The sequence below is a fragment of the Trichosurus vulpecula genome, chromosome 8 (genome assembly GCF_011100635.1).
Source record: "Trichosurus vulpecula isolate mTriVul1 chromosome 8, mTriVul1.pri, whole genome shotgun sequence".
Taxonomy (NCBI): Eukaryota; Metazoa; Chordata; class Mammalia; order Diprotodontia; family Phalangeridae; genus Trichosurus; species Trichosurus vulpecula.
Window position 1 is genome coordinate 177,373,981 of NC_050580.1, and position 22,999 is coordinate 177,396,979.

The 22,999-nt window shown below is 42.5% G+C and overlaps 3 protein-coding genes across 6 annotated transcripts in view; 2 read left to right on the top strand and 1 right to left on the bottom strand.

Annotated features, from left to right (window-relative positions):
* The first annotated feature begins 935 nt into the window (after positions 1-935).
* LMLN2 (leishmanolysin like peptidase 2) lies at positions 936-6,149 on the top strand. Its single transcript, XM_036736599.1, has 14 exons — positions 936-1,005; positions 1,137-1,230; positions 1,323-1,374; positions 2,524-2,667; positions 2,809-2,934; positions 3,110-3,194; positions 3,368-3,513; positions 3,604-3,775; positions 3,997-4,066; positions 4,146-4,242; positions 4,352-4,624; positions 4,776-5,005; positions 5,224-5,403; positions 5,936-6,149. The coding sequence occupies exons 1-14, from the start codon at positions 936-938 to the stop codon at positions 6,147-6,149; spliced, it is 1,953 nt and encodes a 650-aa protein (XP_036592494.1).
* Positions 6,150-7,151: 1,002 nt separating this feature from the next.
* On the bottom strand, positions 7,152-10,374 carry C8H14orf119 (chromosome 8 C14orf119 homolog). Of its 2 annotated transcripts, none has more exons than XR_005008949.1 (3): positions 10,228-10,374; positions 8,997-9,092; positions 7,152-8,346 (listed from the first exon to the last, which is right to left on the bottom strand). XR_005008949.1 is itself a non-coding variant. In XM_036735041.1 (3 exons), exon 3 carries the CDS (start codon positions 8,343-8,345, stop codon positions 7,926-7,928), a length of 420 nt encoding a protein of 139 aa, XP_036590936.1. In that variant the 5' UTR covers position 8,346; positions 8,997-9,092; positions 10,044-10,221; the 3' UTR covers positions 7,152-7,925. The 2 variants fall into 2 exon arrangements, 1 of the variants encoding a protein (XP_036590936.1); XM_036735041.1 differs by lacking the exon at positions 10,228-10,374 and adding an exon at positions 10,044-10,221.
* Positions 10,375-10,529: 155 nt separating this feature from the next.
* ACIN1 (apoptotic chromatin condensation inducer 1) overlaps positions 10,530-22,999 on the top strand; it is a 36,723-nt gene continuing 24,253 nt past the window's right edge. For all 3 annotated transcript variants that reach the window (XM_036735035.1, XM_036735034.1, XM_036735036.1), the window contains exons 1-3: positions 10,530-10,728; positions 12,281-12,346; positions 14,416-14,527. In XM_036735035.1, coding sequence (XP_036590930.1) covers positions 10,591-10,728; positions 12,281-12,346; positions 14,416-14,527 — 316 coding nt within the window. In that variant the 5' untranslated portion in view covers positions 10,530-10,590. The remainder of the gene's footprint in view (positions 10,729-12,280; positions 12,347-14,415; positions 14,528-22,999) is intronic.

Sequence of the window (22,999 nt, forward strand, 5' to 3'; positions counted from 1 at the left end):
CCCAGTTGGAACAGGGGAACTGCTGGGTCCAGTTGTTGTGCTTCTCTGTTTCTATAGTCCTCCCTCACCCCTCTTCCCAGTGCTGTGGGCTTTAAGAGACAAGATGATTTCACTAAGCTATTACGTAGTCCAAAGGGTTTCAAAAAAAGGCTCTACAATACTTCAGGGTGCCGCCTGAACCAGATTAAAATGTAATTTGGAAATATTTGACAAAATAAATAAAAATGTAAGGAAACACAGATAACACTGCATTTTATTAAAACTAAGTCACCGCCAGCTGCCAACAAGGATGCTTGTGTATGGATTGGTGGCCCCAGGTTCTATTTGAGTTTGACACCACTGGTTTCATCAACACTTAGCCACAGCAGCTGCCACCCAGGGGGCTCTGAGCTGTAATCAGCATGACCTCTTTTACTAAGCTCAGCTGAGGCCTCAAGAAAAATTACCTTCCCACCCCCAAGCTTTCCATTCCTGGTCCCCTGAGGAGGGGGCTTCCTTCTTCCCAAGCTTCACATCCTAAAGAAATCTGTTTGTCAACTCCTTGTCAGTGGCTAGAGGGGAAATAAAAGGAAGCAGAGAGAAGAGAATGAGAAAGAGTAACCCTGTTTGTGAGCTGAGCTAGGAAGCTAGGCAGGAGACCAATGCCTAGGGAAGGCTGTCAGGGGGCTTACTGGGGAAGACAGCCTTCCCTAGAGAGGAATTCCCTGCTACTTCTGCTCCTGCTGCTGTTCCAGAAGGGGACTAAGGGCCGCTGTCTACATGAGGAAACACAAGGGTCTGTGAGTCTTGTTGGGCCACTTGTTTCCCCATTGTCCCTCAAGCCACGCTTTGGTTCCCTCTCCCATTCCAGTGTTCCAAGCCCAATTCGTATCCAGGCCTGGTACCCTAAGGGATCAAGCTTAAAAAGTGAGACTTTGTACCCTGAGAGAAACTGGATGCATTGGGAACCTCAGATAGATGCAGTTCTGAGAGAGGCTATTCATCGGATCCAGGGGGTGCTTGCAGGTAAGGAGATGGAAAAGGAGAAGGAGCCACGATGGATTGCAATGAAGGCTTCAAGGAAGAGAGATTGACTCAGAAGGACCAGGGATCCTAAGCTGTTATAAAAAAGGCTAATTGATTTCTATCTCCCCAAGTCCCACCAGTGCAAGGACCCCTTCTTCTGAGTCGTGACCCAGAACAGTATTGTCAAGCTATCTGGAGGGACCCAGATTCCCCAAGCCACTACAGGTGAGTGCGTGCTATAAAGGGGGTGGGAACAATTATTCTCCAGAAAAGCCCATGAGTGTCTCTAGCTCACTCCAGAGGGTTTCTCTTGACAGATGCAGCCTTCTAAACCCTGGCTATGTGGGAGAAAATTGTCTGGGGGTAAAGGTGAGTGACTTGTATCAAATAATTATTGAATCTCTGACCATAATTATCATAGATTTAGAGCAAGTAGAGCTTTTTGAGATCATCACAGCATAACTCCTTCATTTTGCAGGGGCCTAATCGTAACCAGGGTATTATTCCCTCCTTAACTGTCCCACACCCCCCTACATTCCCTATTATTATACAGGGCAACACCATCTTCCCAGGCCGTCTGGCTGGCAATCTAGGAGTCATTCTGGACTCCTCACTCTCTCTCTCCCTCCATATCCAATCTGTTGCTAAAGCCTGTCAATTTCACCCTGGCAACATCTCTCAAATACGCCCCCTTTTCTCCTCTACCACCACCCTGGTGCAGGCCCTCATTACCTCATGCCTAGATTATTGCAATAGCCTGCTGGTGGGTCTGCCTGCCTCAAATCTCTCCTGACTCCAATCCATCCTCCACTCAGCCACTAAAGTGATTTTCCTAAAACCCAGGTGGGATCATGTCTCCTACTCATTAAACTCCAGTGGTTTCCTATTGTTTGCAATATCAAACACAAAATCCCATTTGGCGTTCAAAACCCTTCATATCCTATCCCCACACTACCTTTCCAGTCTTTTTACCTTACTCCCTGACAATATTTTGATCAAGTAACACTGGCCTCCTGGCCAAGACACTCCCATCTCCTCAGCTCCTGGCATTTTTTCTGGCTTTCCTCCATGTCTGGAACACTCTCCTTCCTCTGCTCTACTAACTTCCCTGTTTTCCATTAATTCCCAACCAAAATCTCACCTTTTACTAGAAGGCTTTCTCAACCCCTCTTAATTCTGGTGCCTTTCTTCTATTACTTCCTAGTTATCCTCTTTCCTACTTATCCAATATCTAGTTTGCTTTGTATATATTTGTTTACATATTGCCTCCCCAATTAGATTGTAAGCTCCTTAAGGGCAGATACTTTCTTTTGCCCCTTTTTGTATCCCCAGCTCTTAGCAGTGTCTGGCACATAGTAAGTGCTTATTGTTTACTGATTGAAGTAGCAGAGCAAGAATTCAGTTACAACAGTTTCCTTTTCACCTCTGATCTTAATTCCTTGGCCCCCAACTTACTGATTTTTCTCCTATTTACCTGTTTCCCAATTTGGGCCTGCTCCTATATACTATTCTCTCCAGATTCCTGATTCCCATCTCCGTGGTTATTCCTTATGGCCGGAACAAGGTCCCCCAGAATTGATCCAACCAGATGGGCCTGGAGTTCCAGACACTGATTTCCTCTTGTACGTACAAGTAGCCCACACTATGAAATGCCACCGTGAGGTGAGGGGTAAATCAAATTACCTTGTCTCCCTATTCACCCTTCTTTATTCTAGAACTCCTTATCCATCTCCCACATTCTGCGTCCTCACCTCCCAACATTGCTTTGCTTTCCACTACTGCTTTCGTGTTGTTTATCCACAGCCTTCCATCATTGCTTATGCTGCCTGCTGCCAGCTGGATGGTGCAGACCGGCCCCTTGCAGGCACCATCATCTTCTGCACACACCACCTCAGTGGCCTCCACTACAGCCACAGTGACATTGTCATGGTGACTAGATTGAGACAAGAATGGAGAATAGGATGAGGGTCACTTATCTGGGGGTGAAAGGGTACTTTTATCTGTGAGGAGTACACAAGGAAGACATAGCCATTGGAAAGTGGGAGAGGGTCCTGGTCTTCCTGTCCAGTCACTCCACCCCTGGATCTGTTCTTCCCTTCTTCAGGCAACAATACACGAATTGTTCCATGTCCTGGGCTTCTCTGGACAACTCTTCAAGAAATGGAGGAACTGTACTGCAGGCCCCAGCAGTGAGTAAAGGGAAAGGATAGAGGATGCCTACAATCCCAATCCGTGGGTTCCTATGTCAAGGTTCCTATGAATGACTTCTCAAATTCCCTTGTTTCTCTCATGTTGCCCCTTCTCCCCAATCCACCCTTTCTACCCTTTCTGTCTCTTCCTTTACTCCTAACCTGCTCACCAGTTGGAGAAAAATGTTCCCCAAGACGACAGGTCACCAGAAGGGATGAATGGGGGCAGTTGATTCTCACCACCCCCACTGTGAGCCACAGCCTAGCCAGGCACTTGGGAGTCTCAGAAGCCATAGAGGGAGTCCCCCTGGAAGAAGAGGTGAGAGCAGAGTTAAAGCAAGAGAGCTGCAGAAGGAAGAACAAGGTATGAGTAAGGTCCTGAACACCCTTTTACGCATTCTACTTGCAGGGTCCATCTTCCTCTCACTGGGAAGCTCGTTTACTCCAGGGCTCTGTAATGACCGCTACCTTTGGTGGTGCTCACCGGACCCAGATTGACCTTATCACTCTTGCTGCCTTTGCTGACTCTGGCTGGTACCAAGTAAATCACAGTGCTGCACAGGAACTGGTGTGGGGTCAGGGTAAGGAATCAGATATTCTGCAGGTAGCTAAGAAGAGGGGTGCTGCTAAGTATGAGTCAAGGTGCTACAGAAAAGTAAAACCTTTCAGGTACACCTTGTGCTTGCCTCATAATCCTGAAATACAGTGCACAAATATTGTCATCCCAAATTTAACAGTGGTAATGAGAGAGGAGGAGAATGTTATGGCATTCTTCCAACTTCCTTTTCAATACTCTAAGCAGGATCTGGTTTGAACTTTGGATTGGTCACATCCTGTACATCTGGCTCCTCAGACTTCTTCTGTGTTGGCAGGTGTGTGCATCGCATTCAGACACTGGTGGACAAGAAGGTTGCCTCTGACCTTAGTTTCACTGCTTGCTCTTTTCCACAGTGGGCTGGGCTGTCACTACCTGCACTTTGACAAGGGGCAATGCTCATCAGACCCTCTGCTGGAAGGCTGCCGCATGTACAAGCCATTAGGGAATCAAGTAAGTAACCTGGGAAGTGAGGAGTAAGGTCAGCTTTACTTGAGCAGGTCAGAAATGAGGCACATACAGGACTGGAATACAGACTCTCCCATCTCTTGGCCCTCTTCAGAGCGAATGCTGGAAGAAGGGAAACGCACCTCTTCCCGTGGCAGGAAACCCACATGGGGAGATCTACCATCCCAAAAGCCGCTGCTTCATTGCTAACCTCACTTCAGTCCTGGTGCTCAGGAGTGGAACCACACCCTTCCCTCAAGTTCTGCCCTTCAAGCAGGTGGAGCTCACTGGTCGTTGCTACTTACATAGATGCACAGAAGGAAGTGCATACTATGTGCAGGCAGCAGGATCACCCTGGGTCCCCTGCTTCCCAGGGAAGGCTATTCAGGTGGGTAGGAATTGGGAGTGATCTCTTAGACATTCATCATTTATAAAGGGCTCCCTGATTGGTTCTGTTCTAGTTTGGACCCCCTCCTCTAGAATAAAGGATGGAAACATGTACTTCAGGGTTCTACCTGTATCTTTACTCCTCCTCACAGGTCCCTGGGTATTATGGCCTCCTCTTCTGTCCCTGGGGCCGGTTCTGCCAGGCAAATGAGGATCTCATGGCTCTTCCTCCATCAACTACAAGCTCTTCATACCAAGGCTTGCTGATCCAGTTGGCCCTGGGACTAGCTTGGCCTCCAGGCTACTACCTGAGCAAAATGCAGCAGCAGGAACTGACCCAAGCTATACTGCAGGCCCTGGTGATCAGAGCAGGCATCCCCATGTAAATACTTAAGGTGTACTATGTCTAAGCCAGGATTGATGGGGTCTCAAGATCTAACCTCTATATCTCTTCTCCAAAGGAGCTAATTTGTCTGTCAATACTCATTTTTTTAAATGGCCTAAATCTAAACTTTACTCTTCTAGGAACTTATACTCTAAATATGAGAAAAATATGAAATTCCTTCATCTATTCTATTTTTCTTCTAAATGTCAATTCAGGTGCCATTTCCACAGTCCATCAATAAGCTCTAATCTGGTGTTTACTGTGCATATCTGGGAGTTTCCTGGCTGTCAAGGGCCCCCAAATGAGATGCTATATAGGGCTCTGAGACAATCCCTCAATGACACACCATTCAATGTGGACTATGGTGGAGCCACCTTTACCACAGACTACAACAGGTAAGGAGCCATTTCAGAATATACTCTTTGGCACTCCTAGGACCCAGACAAGAGCAGCATTTAACACTCACGTGGCCCTATGCTACACACATATCCAATTTTATCTGAAGACATGGCCTCTGACCAACAGTGATTACCTTTTGCTAATCAGGTGAAATTACAGAATTTCTCCATTTCCAAGACAAAGGGATTAGAATCCCTTTTCCCCCCCAAGGTAATCATCCAGAACCTTTTTCTATCTGCTTTTAGAATCAGTGGTCCTGCCACACCTCAAAATCTACCACCAACTCAGACTAGGGTAGACCTTCTTCTGATACTAAAGTTTCCTGAAATGATAGGAATTTAGGTGCTTGCTATGAAAGACCAAAGGATTTAGAGTCGAAAAGGACACTTAGTCTTCTACAATGTAGTTGTCACTTATTTCATTTTAGAACTCTTCCATATGAAGATGATGACTTAGGTTGGGGGTAAGGAGGTGGATACAATGAAAATTCCTATAAATAAACATTAAGTGTTCCTTCTTTATGTCCAGGTGGCTGGCTTCACGAGGCCTCATTTCCCCAAATCTGGGTATAATCCTGCCCATAGGCCTCAGTCTCATGTTACTTATTCTGATGGGTACAGGAGGAACTGTGGCCTACAGGAAATATCGAGCTTCCCTTCGAGTTGCACCATCAACCTCTTATCCTTCATCAGGACTCCCACAATCAATAAGAAACCTATCTGAGGGAATGAGGGAAGTATAATGTGACATTATCATGAACATGAGCTGAGAATAGTAAATGGACTATTAAGTATGACCACATCATTCCCCTGCTTAGGAAGCTTCGAGTGCTGCCTCTAGGACAGAACAAGACTCTGTGTCTAGCATTTAAAGCCCTTTACAATTTGGCTCCAACCTCACTTTGTGATGTACCCTGTATTCCCATTTCTATATTCTTTTTCATAAGCTTTCCCTAGGCTTACCATGTTCTCCCTCACTTTTGCCTATTGTCACTAGGTCCCTTGAAGGTTCAATTTAATGCCCCTCTTACAAGAGGCTTTTCCCCTGACTGTCCCCGTTAGTGTTTGGCCCCTACTGACTTTGTATATTATGTCCTTCCCACTGCCCCCAAGAATGTAAGTTTCACGAGGGCTGGGACTTTTGGACATTTTTGGGGGGATGGTGGAAGGCAGGGCAATTGGGGTTAAGTGATTTGCCCAAGGTCACACAGCTAGTAAGTGTGTCAAGTGTCTGAGGCCAGATTTAAACTCAGGTCCTCCTGACTCCAGGGCCGGTGCCCTACTCACTGTACCACCTAGCTGCCCCTAGGCTTTTTTCATCTTTACATTCCCAAATGCTTAGAAGCACACATTAGGTTCTTAATATCTTTTCTGGATGTGGGTTTGACCTCCTTTTTGAGCACTTTGCCATGGGTTCTGGATCAACCTGCAGCCCCAGGTTCCCCACCCCTGCCCTAGAGTAACAAGAATGCTTTTCCTCTGTCACAGACTAGTGGGGAGGAAAAAATCTGACATTAGGTCATGGTTCAGATTTTCATTCAGATGGAAGAAAAAAAAAAAGATGAAACCCTAAATCACAAACAAAGACTTTACAGAAGTGGGAGGAACCACCAAGGAGATGAAGATGGATTATACCTATGATCCCAAGTTTCTCCTTGCCCTTGGCTACCCAACCCCATTCCCCCTTTACTAGGGCTCTAGTTCAATCCTACATTAGGTCCTAGAGGGAAAAAAAGTAGAGATCATTTAGATTACATGAGAGCATCCTTTTATTCTGGTACAAGTACCTGTATGCCCAACTAGGGCAAAGGCCATTTTTTTTGTCTTTGTATTCCCAGCACCTATTATTTCTTGAATTACAAAAATAAACCTTCCATCTCATAGGATGTGACATTTGTTTTCATAATCTTGGTAGAGCTAAGTTATGAAATAAGAACTCTTGCTACTGGCTCCAAAAATACTGTGAAACTTTGGAACCAGGGCTCTTAGGCTTGGCATGTAATCATCTCTACTTCATCCCTCCATTTAACTGACCCATTGATACCCTAACACTTAGCTTACAAACCAAACCAGATAGGGGTCCAGGAGATCACTGGTCCAGATTTAGCTAAGCTCTTTGAACTGATACCCACCTACTATCTAATTGCCCGAAGCTTGTTCCCATAATAAGTGTTCCATTTACTCCCCTACCCTTCACCCCCTCTGGTGGACCAAACCTGGGAAGATCTGGGTTTCTGATATTCCAATTCTTTTCAGAGACAGCTTGCAAAGGAAGTCAAGATGACACAGTCTAAGGAGTTTTAGGATTATGTGGAGGAAGCAGAATAATAGCCAATGATTTGGACTGACTTTGATTTTAAAACCTGTAGCAATCTATAGGCTAGAAATCCAACAATAATAACTCTGAAAACAGACCTAGATGTCATCTCGAGACATTTCCTTCTCATCTGGGCACTCCTACATCAAAGCTATCAACCCAACTCCATCAGTCATATTGTCTTTTATGATGCTAACTCCTATCAGTCCTTACCAGCTGTAGCAGCTACTGCTTGATAAAACTTTGCTACAAAGTCTGGCTCACTGGCCTCCAGTTGTCTGACAAACTCATTGCGCTCCTCCTCAGCCCAACTTCGGAACCACTGATCCCAGAGTCGAAGCTGGCAATCAAAGATGTGTGGTGGTCGGTCTGCTCCGGACACACTAAGCTGTTCCAATCCCTCTAAGAGAGGCTGTAATTTGCCTGGCACTGCCTTAGCTACCAAGTCCTGCAGGAAACGCTCACGCTGGGGATCTGACCAGCTGGCAAACCAATGTAAGACACACTTCATCTCCTGTGAAGTGAAGTAAGACATGGAAAGGAAGGAGTAATTGTCTGGAGTAGTGGCTAATGTAGAGGAGGAGGATGGTGATATCCAAGAGGCAGTTGACTTCAGTGACATCCTGAGGGTAAAACAAAAGACAGTTTTACAGTGGATAAAATAAGGATACCCCTAAGTTCAATGGCTGAACAGTTGACACATGGATCTTGGCACAAAATTTAGCTCTTCAAATACATAAAAAAGTACTTTTTTCTCCTATCCTATATTTAACTATTTAGGAAGATACTTTGTTTTCTCCAAATAACAGTACTACATTGAAAAGGCCTGCTTAAACAATTTTATTCCAAATCTACCAACCTTACTCCCCACCTTTTCAAACTCGGAGCTTCCCTTTGGGATCTATCTATTCCTTGTAATAATAGCCAAAATAACTAATATCTCTCATTCTTCCTCCTCCTACCTAAGCCCCCCAAAACTGGGCAAAGGCAAGCAGCACGTTGATCTAACTTGTTTCCTCTAAAATGAATATACATTTAACAGCGGAATCCTTTTGTATAACAAATATAGCTGCACAAGGCTTTGAATGCTTTGGTCACTGAATAAAGAGTAATGTTGAAAGTCATCACTAAGTTTCATGGTGAAAAGTCTTCCTTGAACTGCAAATAGCCACTGGTGGTTCATGCAGCACCCACCATCTAATTAGTTCACTGTAAAGCACTTGTTTCATTTTGCAGCTAAAAAAATTTAAAAACAGAGATATAAGGGACTCACCCAAAATCATGCAAGAGACTAACAGGAAAGTTAAGTCTTGTGTTCTTTGCCAAAAGCTCTGGAGAAACAGTATGGTTGGTCTGGTAGGCCAAGCATCTGGAAAGATGTAATGGATACTTATATTTTTACTCATTATACATAATTCCCATCTCATTTACTAACATATTACTGACAAATACCTGAGCTGTTGATTTTATGCTGGTGGTGTGAGGCTATGTCCAATTTTACCTAAGTAATTTTAAATCCCTTAAATATGAAAATAGGAAACAGCTAGCCTATAAATCCTTTCAGGTCGGCTACAGTTTTTTCTAAGTAATTCAACAGTCATAGTGCCGCCTACACACAACTGTCTCTTCTGACAAACGTGAAAGACATGTAGCAACTGTGGTCAACGAATGAAAGCAAGCACTGGCTAAATTATCAGCAACAGCTACAGTTTCACTACTCTGTCCTAGAGAGTTCCTAGCCTTTCTTCCACAGGCCCAAACAGCTACATCTTTAGGGACAAGGGCAGCAGGACAGAATGCAAACTTAGCTCTCAGAAGGAAGAATCTGCTACAGTGTTGCCACAGGTATCTTTCTAAGGCTGACACTGAAGTACGGGATCGCTAGCCGAGGAGTTCAGGAAAACCCACTTGTCTGGATCATCGGAATTGAGTAGTCCTAAATCCTGGATACAATGCACAGGACACAGGGTGGGGGCTTCGTGTCCCGCCTCATTTTAGCATGCAAGTAATAATAGTGCAACCTGTGGGCATTAAATATTGGGAAGTCAATCTTCCTCTTAGACTAGATGTTGAGAGAAGGTTGGAGATGGGGTGAGTGTGGGGTCGTGAGCGAGCAACCTCGCATCTCTGAAGTCTGGGTTAAGCCAAAGTTCCAACACTGCTCCCCCGCCATCCCCGGCGCCCCCAGGCGGGCTCCTCACTAGATCAAGAGCCGGGGGAGACCTCGGCAGCTCGGGGTGAGGGTGGGGCAAATAAATCGACCCCAGTGCTCGGATAAAAGGTAAGCTGGTCCGAGAGGAAGGGCCTCCGCCTAGCTTACCTCCTTATTCTTACCCCAGGGGACCCCAGAAGGAAGTCACAGGAGTCCGTGTGTTCCGGCTACCTCTGCCACCTCCATGTTCCCAGCAAACCCCACTAGGCAACCCACGCACTTCCGGACCTCGTACAAGGCCCCAGAACTCCCCCCCCACCTCCCCGGGCGCCTCGGCACCAGTAAGCCGGACCCTATTTCCAGAGCCGTGGGTCCGGAGAAAGCCGAACGTCTCCGATTCCGGTTCTGCCAAAGAAGAGCGTTTACTAATGGAATCTAGTCCTAGGCTCGGTAGGACGAAGATGTCCGAGCTCGGAGAGGGGACAGCGAGGGGCGGAGCCTACGGAGAGAATGGAAACTGCTGATTGGTGCTAAGGTGCGAACGGAAATACCCGAGTGCTCTCGAAAAGGCTGAGCGTTCGGATCAGAGGACCGGGAGGGGGAAGGGTTGGCCGTGGCAGTGGGCGGGGTCGGATCGGCACGTTCGAAGGGCGTTGGCGGAAATTACCGAAGATGCCCGAAGCCGTCGAGACGGGAGCCGAGTACCTCACACAAGATGGCGGAGCTGGAGGAGGTGACTCTGGACGGGAAGCCGCTTCAGGCGCTGCGGGTGACCGACCTGAAGGCCGCACTAGAACAGCGAGGCCTGGCCAAGAGTGGACAGAAGAGTGCCCTGGTCAAGCGGCTCAAAGGGGTAAGGAGACTGCGTCGCAGGGGCGTCGGAGGGGAGCGGACCCGGTAGAGACGAGCCGCCGCCGCGGCGCAGGCGCAGTATCCGGGCTCGGCGCGAGCTCGCTCAGGCCGCCAGCGCGAGCCTCTGGATCCGCGCGCGCGGTGGTTGGTGGGGCTCGCGCTGGAAGGGAGCCCGTGCCGGTTCCCGCCTTTAACGGCAGCAGCGCGAGCTCGAAACGGGAGGGTGCGCGCTACTCTCCCTAGAGTGTCTTGCGCTTCCTCCTCCCCCACCCCCTCCTTGTTTGTGTCTGTGGTTTCGGCGCATGCGCGGCAGAAGGAGTTAAATCCCACCACCACCACTAGTGTTATTGACCTGTGGGAAGGCGGGGGTTGGGGGCGGGGGGTGGGGGGGAGACGACTCAGAGTTAGAGGCATAGTTGGGCAAAGTGGCCGTTGGGGTTGTCGGGAAGACCGGGTCAGACTAAGAAGGTAGATAGGAGCTGGGTCTTGTTTAGGTTGGCACTGAAGGGGTTAATTATATTGGAGGATGAAGTGAAGGGGAAAACTGGAGAAGGGGCTTGGCTGGTTGTGGGCCATTTGTTTTTGGGGATCCCGTTTGAAGTAAAGTGTTGTCTTTAGTGGAGGAAGTTAGAGTGGTTTCAGAGACCTTGGATATGATTGATTTGAGTAGGTATGTTGAAAATTGGTGATCAGGGAGGGATTGCCATTAGGTAGTTTAATTGATAAGGATATAGATTAGGAGCAGTTGAATTAGAGGATAAAGTCAGTGTTTGAATTAGGGCAGGATTAACATTTTACAAGTAGTATGGGTTTGAGTTGACAGTGTTTGGGGTTGGGTTGTCTGGGGAACAAAATAGTTTTGGGGGACAGGTTGTTGGATTTAGGACTAATAATGATTGTTTCCTTTCATAGGTTTAGTCAAACCAATTTGTAGTTGTGATAAACCAGAGTGGTTTGGGTTCATTTATTTATTTATTTATTGGTCAGTTATTTGGGCATGTAACATCCTCTTCATCAGAAAGCATTTATAAAGCACTTACTCTTGAATTCAGTACTGTACAAGCTCAGTTAAGTAGACATGGTCCTGATCTCAAAGACCTTAGGATCTATAATCTATCTGCTGTTTGTCAAAGTGATTGGTTCTATCCAAGAAGAGCAATTAAAGTATTAATTTGGGGCTCTTGGAGTTGGTTTAACCTTTGAATTGAAGGTGATTGCTTGGCCAGGTTTGAGAATAGCAGGAGCCATAAGGGCAGAATGACTGAGGATCCTGATGCTGGATCTGTCACTGACTTGATTATTTTGACAGGAGCCAACTGGCTTTAATTTATGTATTTTTGAGTTTTTACATCTGTATGTTGAGGACAATAGGCATGGCTGCTGTTAGGGTTCTTCTGAAACTGAATGAAAACAATATTAGTAGAGGACTTTGAAGTCCTTGAAAAAGAAGTGTAATTTGAATGTATATGGTTAGTTTTTCATTTGGTAAGGGAGATGGAGGGAGAGGGTTTGATTTTTTGTGTGTTTCTGAGTTTGTTCTGTGTTTGTCCCAGGCTCTAATGCTGGAGAATTTACAGAAACACTCAACACCTCACACTGCATTCCAGCCAAACTCGCAGGTAAGAGAAAAGGTTCATTTGATAATAGTGGACCATTGATGTGAATGTGGACACAGTGCCTAAAACTTTTATTACCTCCCAAATCCTTCCCAGTTCACAGAATTCTGAAATGTCCCTGTATTAAAGCCATTGGATTCCATTTCAGTTGTTTACAAAATCCTAAGGGAAAGAGCTGTCATGTTGCTTTCTGAGATTTACGTATGTGTTTAATAGAGCTGCGTTGAGAGGAATGCCTCACCTAGATTGGGTTCAGAATGTCAGATCACTTATTTTCCACTGATGAGAAAAAAAATTGTCCAGATGACACGAGATATAAACTTGAAATGGACACTTTGTTAGAATGGTTTGGGCAAACACCTGTTTAAGGCAGGCAAGATGAAAAGCTTATGTTGACATAGACTTATAAATGGTGGCCAGGACTAGATCACCCACTAACTTCTCCCTCTTAGTAAGAGCCTTGTAAATCACTTAAATTTGAGGAAGTAAGTTTTAATCCTTTTCCTTTTAGATATAACTAATTGTGATACTGGCCTCCTGGCTGTTACAGGAACAAGACACTCCATCTCCCAGCTCCAGGCATTCATTCTTTCTGGCTGTCACCCAGGCCTGGAACACTTTCCTCCCCTCCAACTGTAGACCTCTCTGGCTTCCTTTAAGTCCCAACTAAAACTTCACCATCTACAAGAAGCTTTCCCCAATCCCTCTTAATTCCAGTGCCTTTCCTTTTTTAATATTTCCTATTTATCCTGTATATAGCTTGCTTTTTGTTTGTATGTTGTCTCCCCAACTAGATTGTTAGCTCTTTGGGGGTAGGTACTGTCTTTTGCCTCTTTTTGTATCCCCAGCTCTCAACCACAACGCTTGGCACATAGTAGGAGCTTGATATTGTTTGATTGGTGATGTGACTTTGGACAAGTCACCAAAGCTATGTGGGTCTCCATTTTTTTAACCTGTAAATGGAGGGCAGCTTTATTTAAATTATTTATAAAGTTCCTTTCAACTCTGAAAGTCTCTGACTCTGCAGCAAAACATTAAAGGAGAAACACATCCAGGCCCCTATTACTTCCAACATTTACAGTTTTGCTATTAGATTAGGTCCCAGGATGCTAGGGAAAAACAAGCTCCACAGAGGCCCCACCTTTTCCCTTGTTATCTCCTCATTAAGCCAGACAGTTCCTTAATCCTGCCAGCTTACAAAGCTTTAGTCCAGGTACTTTAACAACCCCAAGAAACTGGCCCAGGCTAAGTCATTCTCGGTGTTGTAGGGTTTCTAACCTAGCACTTCTGTTCTTACAAACGTGGGTTTAAATTCTTTATAAACCTTCTGATCTGAAGTCTCTGCCTAAGATCCAGGCCTTGTGAAATATTAAAGCTTATAAGAAAAGGCTTGAAAACACAGAAGTAAAATTTGATTTTTTATTTTGTTTCTTTACTGAAGTCTTTATTTTTTACTCTTAAAAAAGGTTCTTAGAAGGTAGTAGAAGAGCAAAGACATATGAGGAAAAGCATGGTCTAAAGCAAGGGCTTTAGATAGCTCATTAGATTTCTTATCACTAATCTTCTCATGAACCAAAAAAAGCTCATTCGTAAGTCTCCTTACTATATAAGATGGACAAATTTTTAACTATTTCCTCTGAATGTGGAGGCTTTTAGGCTTTTATGTGTGCTGATGGAGAAGGGTGAAAGTTAGTCTTTTTAGCTACCTATCTGCCTGTCTCTTTAATTGACACAAGAGGACTTATGAAATCCAAATACAGTATAGTTAGAAACATTAAACCATAATTCTTGTTAACTTATTTGTATGGGATAAAACATCAGGTCATATTAGTTGGAACTGGATGGTTAGAACTAAGAGTTGTGCATAATTCCTTCTATTGCCACCTTATGTCAGATACACAGCTGCTTTTTAGCCTATCAGGAGTAGTTCAGACAAAAACCTTCCAACATCATGGTTGCTGTTCTTCTGTCTTTGTATAAGAAACTTTATGTCTGTCTCATAGCTGCTTTCTTCCTGTGCATTCTCTTTTATTATCCTCTAAGATTCATATTCTTTCTGTTGCTCTTTACAGATTGGTGAGGAGATGAGCCAGAATAGCTTTATAAAGCAGTATCTGGAAAAGCAGCAGGAGCTACTCCGGCAGCGACTGGAACGAGAAGCTCGAGAAGCTGCAGAACTTGAAGGTAACCTTAGATGGGCATCCTTTTCCTCTTCTAGGAGTTGTAAGGTTATAGCTTTGTCACAGATTAATAGGTTTTTCTGACAATGCTGCCTCACTAGTAAGTCTATTTCAGGCCGGAACTGCCACTTTTTGTCTCTATTGACCCATGGAGCTAACCACTCACCTTTTGTCAGAGAAAAAGAAGCTTCAGTTGACAGTTATTTTGATTAGAAGTATTCCATCCAGTAGATAGATCTGGACAGAAGACATCTGCTAGGTTATATGAGATGTTTTCCATGTGTGTGTGAGAGAGATCTGTGTCCATAGCTTTCTGCCTTTCTTCACCTCATTCGCACATGAGCTCTCCTTCCCCACCCCCCACCCCCGCTTTTCTGTGCTTTGCAAAAGCCTCAGCCTAGTCAGAGAACAAGATGATCCATCCTGAGGGAGTGGTTTCCTTGCTGCCTCCCATGTTTCAGGGCAGCCTGGAGACACCAGACCTAGAGTTCAGCAGACACTCAGCTAGAATGTATCCTTCCCCACTGCACTGGAAAGCTGATTGGGGTGGGAGAAGGTTATCACCTGCCCTTTTTTTGTAAGGCGTCATGACAGTAACAGGGAAATTCTGTGACATTGACCTCTGACTACTGCGCCTCATGGAACTGGTGTCCCTTTGATTCTGCTTTTATCTTGTCCTTGTTTTACATCTTAAAGTTTTTTAAACAAATCATCCTTTCTTATTTAACTACCTCTATCCTGAATTTGGCTAGCAATCATAGCATTGCTGCCAGAGCTCACCTTTACCTGTCATCTCACATTCAACTTTCCTTCCCAGTAGGTATCTTTTACAGTAATTTTTTGAGTCTTCACTATCAGTGTCAACATCATCAGAATTTATTATGTATCTCACTGTACCAAATTAGGTGTTATCAATGAAGAATTACATAGCCTTGGTCCTTACCAGCTGTGTGCTGGCAATCTAAGACAGATGCTTTCATGATAACCCAGGTGTATGAGGTATATATAGATAATAAGGTAAAGAACTAATAGTTAATAGTAAGATATTAGCATTTCATATAAATTATGGTTAAGTACATCTAAGGAGTAGAAGGTGAGCAGCTAGGTGGTACAGTGGATAGAGCTTGGGCTTGGAATCAGGAAGACTCATCTTCCTAAGTTCAAACCTGACACTTAGAGCTATGTAACCCTAGGCAAGTCACTGTTTGCATGAGTTTCTTCATCTGTAAAATGAGCTGGAGAAGGAAATGGCAAACCACTATAGTATCTTTGCCAAGAAAACTCCAAATGGGATCACAAAAAGTTGGACATAGCTGAACAATAACAAGGACTAGAAGTCAAGGAGATAATGATAGGGAGAATTACTAAGGTAGTTCCATGCATGGTGTAGTGGATAGAGCACTAGACTTGGAAGTTAGGTTAAAAGATTTGAATTTGAATCCTTCTGGAGACTTAACCAACCATCTGATTAAAGGAAAGTCATTTAGCCATTCCATGTCTTGACTTTCTCATCTGTGAAATGCAGATAAGATGCTACTTACCTCACAGGTTTGTAATGAACAAAGAGTTTTTTCAAACCTCAAAGCACTATGTAAAAGGAAATTGTTTTTAGATTAGATCGAGTTATGGGAAATAGCCATTTCTTCTTATCTAAGAAGGCTTCATGGAAGAAGTGAGATTTTAGGAACTTTTTTACTATGAGAATAATTTTGTTAGGTAGACCAGAGGAAGGGAAGGACATTCTAAGGATAAAACACTGCTTTGAAGAAGGATCTGATATAGAAGTAGAAAGATTATCAAAAGGGCCTCTAAGCCAGCAACAACCATAGTATCTTCTTAGTAATTAAGATTCAACTAAAAATGTGCTATTTTTAGGCCAACTTAGAGTTCAATTCTCTGACCTGCTCACATTCCACAATTTAGCTCATCTTGAAAGCAGTTTTTTGACTACTTTAATAGGTTCTTTTTTGGATCCAACTTTTAAATCCTCGGCTCTTCTCATTTATTTGGCAAATTTTATCTTTGATCAAACTGTACTTTTAACTCAAATCTTCCAACTGGTGATAACCTCTTAGAAGTTCTTCTAAGTCATACATGGAATTTTTTTCTTTTTAAATATTTCATTGAGTCTCTTTTGCTCCTTTTAAAAAATTATTTTTTAAAAAAAATTCTGAACTTTTAACATGAAAAACAGAACATTTTCGTGTATAAAGGAAAACAGAAAAAGGATTATATATGGAACTGAAAATCTCTATTACGTACAGTTTGCTTTTTTAAAAAGTATATAACATATTCAGCATATTACTTTCATAGCTGTCCTCCTTGTCCGTGTTTCCTTCTGAACTTCCTTTTGTTCTCTTTGCATTTTTGAAATGCTTCAATGACCCTCTTTTTTTTTGCAACACTACTGCTAGCAAAACCTAAAAGCTAGAACCGAACACAGTTCTTGTAACAAATAAGCATAATCAAGCAGTAAATTCACACATTTTCTTTGTCCAGAAATAAATGTCTTATTCTGCACCTTGAGTCCATCAGCTCTTTGTCAGTAGATGGGTATCACATTTCACCACTGGTCCTCTGGAGTCGTGAGTGGTCAGTGTAATGATGAGTTCTTAAATCTTTCGAAGTTGTTTTTCTTTACAATGATGTTGTTACTGTATAAATTGTTCTACTGGTATTTCACTTCACTCTATAAGTTCGTAAAGTCCTCCTTGTTTTCTCTGAAGACATCTCCTTTTTATTTCTTATGAGATTTTAATTTGTTCAGCTATTCCCCAATTGATGGCCACTCTCTTAGGGTCTAGTTCTTTCTTGTAACAAGAACTGCTATGAATATTTTTATACACAGGGTCTTTTCTGATCTCTTTGAGACATAGGCCTATTAATGATATCACTAGTATGCACAGTGTAGTGACTTTTAGGTATAGGTCCAAATTGCTTTCCAGAATGGCTGGACCAATTCACAGCTCCATCAGTAATATACCAGTGGGCCCATCTTTCCACAGCTGCTCCAGCAGTTGTTGTTTTCCTTTTTTGCCATCTTTGCCAATCTGATGGTATGAAGTAGAACTTCAGAGTTAATTTGCATTTCTCTAAGTATTAATGATTTGGAGAATTTTTTCATGTTAGTTTGTTATGCATATGGGCTGTCAGACCTCTATCAGAGAAACTTAGTACCAAGACTTTTTTCTCCAATTAACTTTCCCTTCCAATTTTAATTTTATTGATGAATTTGTGCAAAAAACTTTTATGCAATCATGGTTTTCCATTTTTTTCTTCCCCTGATCCTCTCTTATCTCATCATGAATCATCTAGGGCCTATATCCATTTGTACCTTATTTTGTAATGTGGTGTCTTGGTCTAAACTTAATTCCTGCCAGACGGCCCCTACAATTATTAATGAGCCACTTTGGAGGTCTCTTGTTAGTTCTTCCTAAGAAAAACTCCTAACTCCCTCCTTCTTAGTCATTTCTCAAATACTTCTTGAATACCTACTGCATTACCAGCATAATATATCATCCTAACTTCTCAGGGTCATATACTGTAGCTACAAAAACAGCATACACATATGAAGATTGAGCTGCTCTGTTAACAAGAAGCATTTCATATAGTCCCTCTCTTCCTAGACCATACATAGTATTCTAGCTGGAGAAACATGACCCATATGAAGGTAACTTATAAAGCAAGTCCAAATAAGTGGTATAGACAATAGGGAATATTGGCAGGGTTGAAAGAAAGAGAAATACTGTGGGCTAGAGTGATCAGGGTAGAATTTGACTAGGTCTAGCTGAAAGCAAGAAGGCATTGTAGAACCAGGAAAAATGTCATGAGCTAAAGATTGGAAGTGGAAATGCACAGGGCTTTTTCAGGAAACAAGAAATTAACTTGTTTGGAACAAAGGGTTCATTTTGGGGAAGAGTAAGAGAGATGAAGTTGGAAGTATTGGTTGAAGTTAGGTTATAAAAGGCTTTTAATGCTAGGCTGAGGAATCTATACCTTATTACTAGATTTAGACATTACTCTTTGAGTAATGGGGAGCTGTTGAGGAAGTATGAGAATGATATGAACACAATAGAACACTATCCATTTCAACCATACTTTTGAGGTGAAAGTGAGAGATGAAAGGCAAGAGCTCTGAAATAAAAATGAATAAAAAAGCAAATAAAGATTTATACAGATCAAGGTGTAGCAGAGTCTAATGCTGAGGACTCACTGCTGGGCTGTACTTGTTAATGTCACTAGTGGTGGGGGAGGAGAAAAAAGTATAGCCAGGAATTAGGCAGAGAGCAAAATAATAAAATTTATTTATATAAATAATACATAATTATGTAAATAATATGTATAAATTAATATTTGGTTTCAGTTGCCTTGCAAGCTGTAAGGTTACTATCTCTGAACATGAATTTTAGAATAGATTCGGGATTTGTTAGAAACCTTTTATGAAGTATTAGTTTAGAGCTCTAACAATTCCTAAGTGAATCAGAATTAATGTCAGGTATATATCTAGAACATAGATTTGTTCAGGTCTAAGTTGTAAATCTACCATGAGAGATTGAGACTTAGAATGGCATTTTGGTTGTTGATAATAGAGGCTATTTATAGATTTCCAGGGATTCTCTCTGATTCCTGCTTTGAAGATACTTCATAATGAACACATAGTTTATAGACCAGTCTGATGAGTTCTTACCTAGTCTTCATATTTATCATTCTGATAATTTGAAGCCTTACTATTATCAGAAAGTCAGGTGTTTGCCAATATGCTAATCAGGTTGTACTCACTTATGTGCTGTCAACTTGCAGACATTTTATCTTGGATTAAAAAGTATTCAATTTTTACACCACAGGTGTATATCTCTTAGATTTTCACCCATCTGTGCCCTGCTTCCTCAGATTTTTTTTCTGCATATTTGGGGAACACATTTCTTTCATGATGCCTCAACTACTTTTGGTCTCTGTGGGCCCTCTCTTCTCTCTGTATCCTACCTAATCAGTTTATGGGAAAATCCCTTTTTCCTTAGTTGACAAAAGGTTGGAATTTTTCAGAAGGAACTTTTACTAGGAAATAATGAGGAATAAGCAGTTTTATAGTATCTGCTGTATGTCAGGTACTGTGCTAAGCTCTTTACAAGTATTATCACATAGGATCCTCATATGATACTGTGAGATAGGTGCTGTTATTATCCCCATTTTCTAGTTGAGGAAATTAAGACAAACAGGTAAAGTGACTTGCCCAGGGTCATATAGCTAGTAAATATTTGAGGCCAGTTTCTGTTCTTCCTGTGTTCAAGTAAAAAAAAAATACAAAGACATAACAGACATAAATTTGAAGGGTACGGCTTTCTTAACTGTAGGTAAGTGATAAATTGCACTACCAAATAGCTTCATAGGCATGCGGGCTTTATTCATTTCTTTATTGAAATCTTGTCTGCTGGTGATGCTGGAGAGTATTAGATCGCTGCTTAAATTTCTTGTTTAAGATAGATTTCAGTGGGCATTACTGCCAATATTTAGTTGGATTCTTGTGCCTTCATAGAGCCCGATTCCTGTTCCTTTTTTCTAGTTGTGGGTCTCCCAGTTAACTGTTCTTCAGCCACACTGCCCCCTGTGAGTTTTGACCTAATTCCTGTCCTTTCTGGCTAAGAAATCGTTTATTGACTTTTCTCATTCCCAAAGATTCCTTCCCTAGCTTTCAGGTAACCCTGCACTGATGTTACAGTAGTCTTCATCATCTCTCTCCTTGAATTCCCTAGTCTTCAGGAAATCCTGACACTCATCATGTTCTTGATCCATTTTTCTCTTATTTGATTTTCCTGCAGCCTATTCACCCTGCTTGTTAAATCTGGTTTTACTCCTTGTTAACATTCAGCTTCCTCACCTCTTTTCCTAAGCCGGCATCTCATCCTGGTATCATGAACAGCTCAGCCCCAAGCAGCTTCTGTGACAGGCCATCTTTCCCAGGTGAAGCCTGTCATTACCCCTCAAGTTCCTCGTCATCCCAGAAGCAACCTTCTAATTCATTACCTCATTCCATTTCAGAACTCATTCTTCCTTCTGAATTGACCATTTGGTTCCTGGTTCCTGTCAGAGGGATGCTTCTAGTTCTTCAGTTAGTCTGTGGACCAGTGGTAACTGGCAAGTTGCTAGTGCAGTGCAGTCACAAGCAAGTTACCAGCCTTATCTGCTTCTCCAGCTTCTTCTTAACCCCTCACTTTGGTGCCCTTCAGATCTGTTGTCATTTTACAGGGGCAGAATTGTCACACAAAGTAGAGTCAGAAGACAGGTGCTAGTCCCAGTGCAGCCACTTAGTGTGTGGAAGAGTGGACGCAGTGTTGTACAAGTCATACAGCCTCTTTTAGCCTCAGCTAGATCTGAAAATGAGGAATAATTATATTTGCCCTGCCGTCACAAGATTAGGAAGATCAAACTAGATAATATATGGTAGAAGAAATAATTTTTTATATTTGTAAAGAGCTGTGTGGATGTGTGATACAACAGCAACACATTTTGGTTAAAAAAAAAAAGTAACTAATTTCCATAAAAAATAATAACTAGCATTTATAGAGGACTTTAGGGTTTTTAAAGCACTTTTATAAATATTCTCATTTTAATCCTCAGAACGATCTTGGGAGTCAGGTGCTGCTATTATCCCCATTTCACAGATGAGGAAACTGAGATAGAATTTATATGACTTGCCCAGGGTCACACAGCTAGCAAATGTCTAAGGCAGGGGTGGGGAACCTGCAGCCTCGAGGCCACATGTGGCCTTCTAGGTCCTTGGTGGTGGCCTTTTGACTGAGTCCAAATTTTACAGAACAAATCCTTTCATTAAGTGGATTTGTTATGTGAAGTTTGGATTCAGTCAACGGGCCATACTCGAGGACCTAGAGGGCCACATGTGGCCTCGAGTCTGCAAGTTCCCCACACCTGGTAAGATCAAAGTTGAACTCAGGTCTTCCTGACTCTCTAGGTCCAATGCCGTATACACTGTGCCACCTATGTGCTTCTTCCACAAAGGGAAAAAATGAGTTTCCTCTCATATATCGAGATTTAAGTCTCAATCATGTATATGTTAACATAAAACACTACATAGTATTCAGTTCATACGTTATAGCTGGTTGACTTTGTACTTCTCCATAACCATATAGACACATAACACATTCCTCTTTTTGGTCTTAACAAAGGGAACTCAAATGTCATATTTTCTAATTTAAACTGTTCTGAGTTTTCATTGGTGAATATCATAGCACTAACAATGATGGTCTCTAACAGATGGTTCTTAGAAATCCCCAAAGGTCTGGCCACTGTCCGTCCTAACCTTAGAAATTATAGGTGTAGGTAGGGTGAAGCTACAAGACTCTAGTCACTTCCTCTGTTGTGAAATTTGGCATCAGTCCTGCTTGAGAGAATTCATAGAGCCCAATCAAGAGAACTCTTGAGTAAATTCTTACCAACCTAATAGAAGCTTTCTAGCCCATTTCATGTTGTCAGGACAAAATAAAGCCAGGAAAAGAGAAGAGCTTAGAGTTGGGGGCATACTTTATGCCCTCTTAGGAACATTGTTTTAAGCTATAGTTTGTCCACCATTGGTGTGGAAAGTAGTTTTAGTTTCAGCAATGGCGTTAGAACCAAGCTAGTTAAATATTATCCTAGAATATGATTTTCTTCAGACCCTTTAAAATGCTATTTCCTTAGATGTGTTTGTAATTCTACCTTATCATGGAATCTTAGCACCATATTGACCCTTTGAGGTGTTTGATTGAATTGAATTGGATCCAACCCTTTCATTTTACAAATGGAGAAACAGATGTCCAACTAGAATGTTAAGTGAGTTGCCTTAAGTCTATTTCCTTTGTATGAAAGGAAAGAGCTTTTTTGCCACCTACATGTATATTTGTTTAATGAGGATCTATATCAGCAAAAATGTATGTGCCATAACAATCTGTTTAAAACAAATTAACAATCAGTCAGAAACAAAGATTCACAGGAGTGATTGATCTGTAAAAATAAAAGGAATTTGTGTGCTTTAGTCCCAAGTATAAGGAAGACAAATGGAAATTCCTGGAAGTTACTGTATATTTTTTTTAATTAATCGCATAGCAGAATTGCTTGTTTTTAAATGTGTCACTGCTTGCTTACACCCACCTCTCCACTGCAGGTTGCTGTGCCTTACAGCTGAAGAATTACTTAGGAGAAATGGTATAAAAGATATCCTTAGAGAAATGTGTGACTAGAAACAAAGATAAGCTGGTCGCTCAGTGAGAGTGAAGGATAACTAATGGACCACTCATGGGCTCCACTGATAACCACATAATGCTGAGGAATTGCCCCCACTTCAGCATGTTAGATGAATAGGAGATGAACAGGTTAGGTGAGCATGAGTAGGTTGCTCTTTAAATTGTTGGAAGGAGTACCCACAGAGGAAAGGAATAAGCATTTAGATAGCACCTTCCATGTGTAAGCACTATGCTAAGCGCTT

What these genes read in the sequence shown, in the direction of transcription:
- LMLN2 (XM_036736599.1), top strand. Translation starts at nt 936, where the DNA reads ATGCATTGGGAACCTCAGATAGATGCAGTTCTGAGAGAGGCTATTCAT. An exon ending in AAAATTGTCTGGGGGTAAAG is followed by an intron (nt 1,375 to 2,523) that starts GTGAGTGACTTG and finishes TATTCTCTCCAG; the next exon opens with ATTCCTGATTCCCATCTCCG. An exon ending in ACAAGCCATTAGGGAATCAA is followed by an intron (nt 4,243 to 4,351) that starts GTAAGTAACCTG and finishes GGCCCTCTTCAG; the next exon opens with AGCGAATGCTGGAAGAAGGG.
- C8H14orf119 (XM_036735041.1), bottom strand. Translation starts at nt 8,345, where the DNA reads ATGTCACTGAAGTCAACTGCCTCTTGGATATCACCATCCTCCTCCTCT.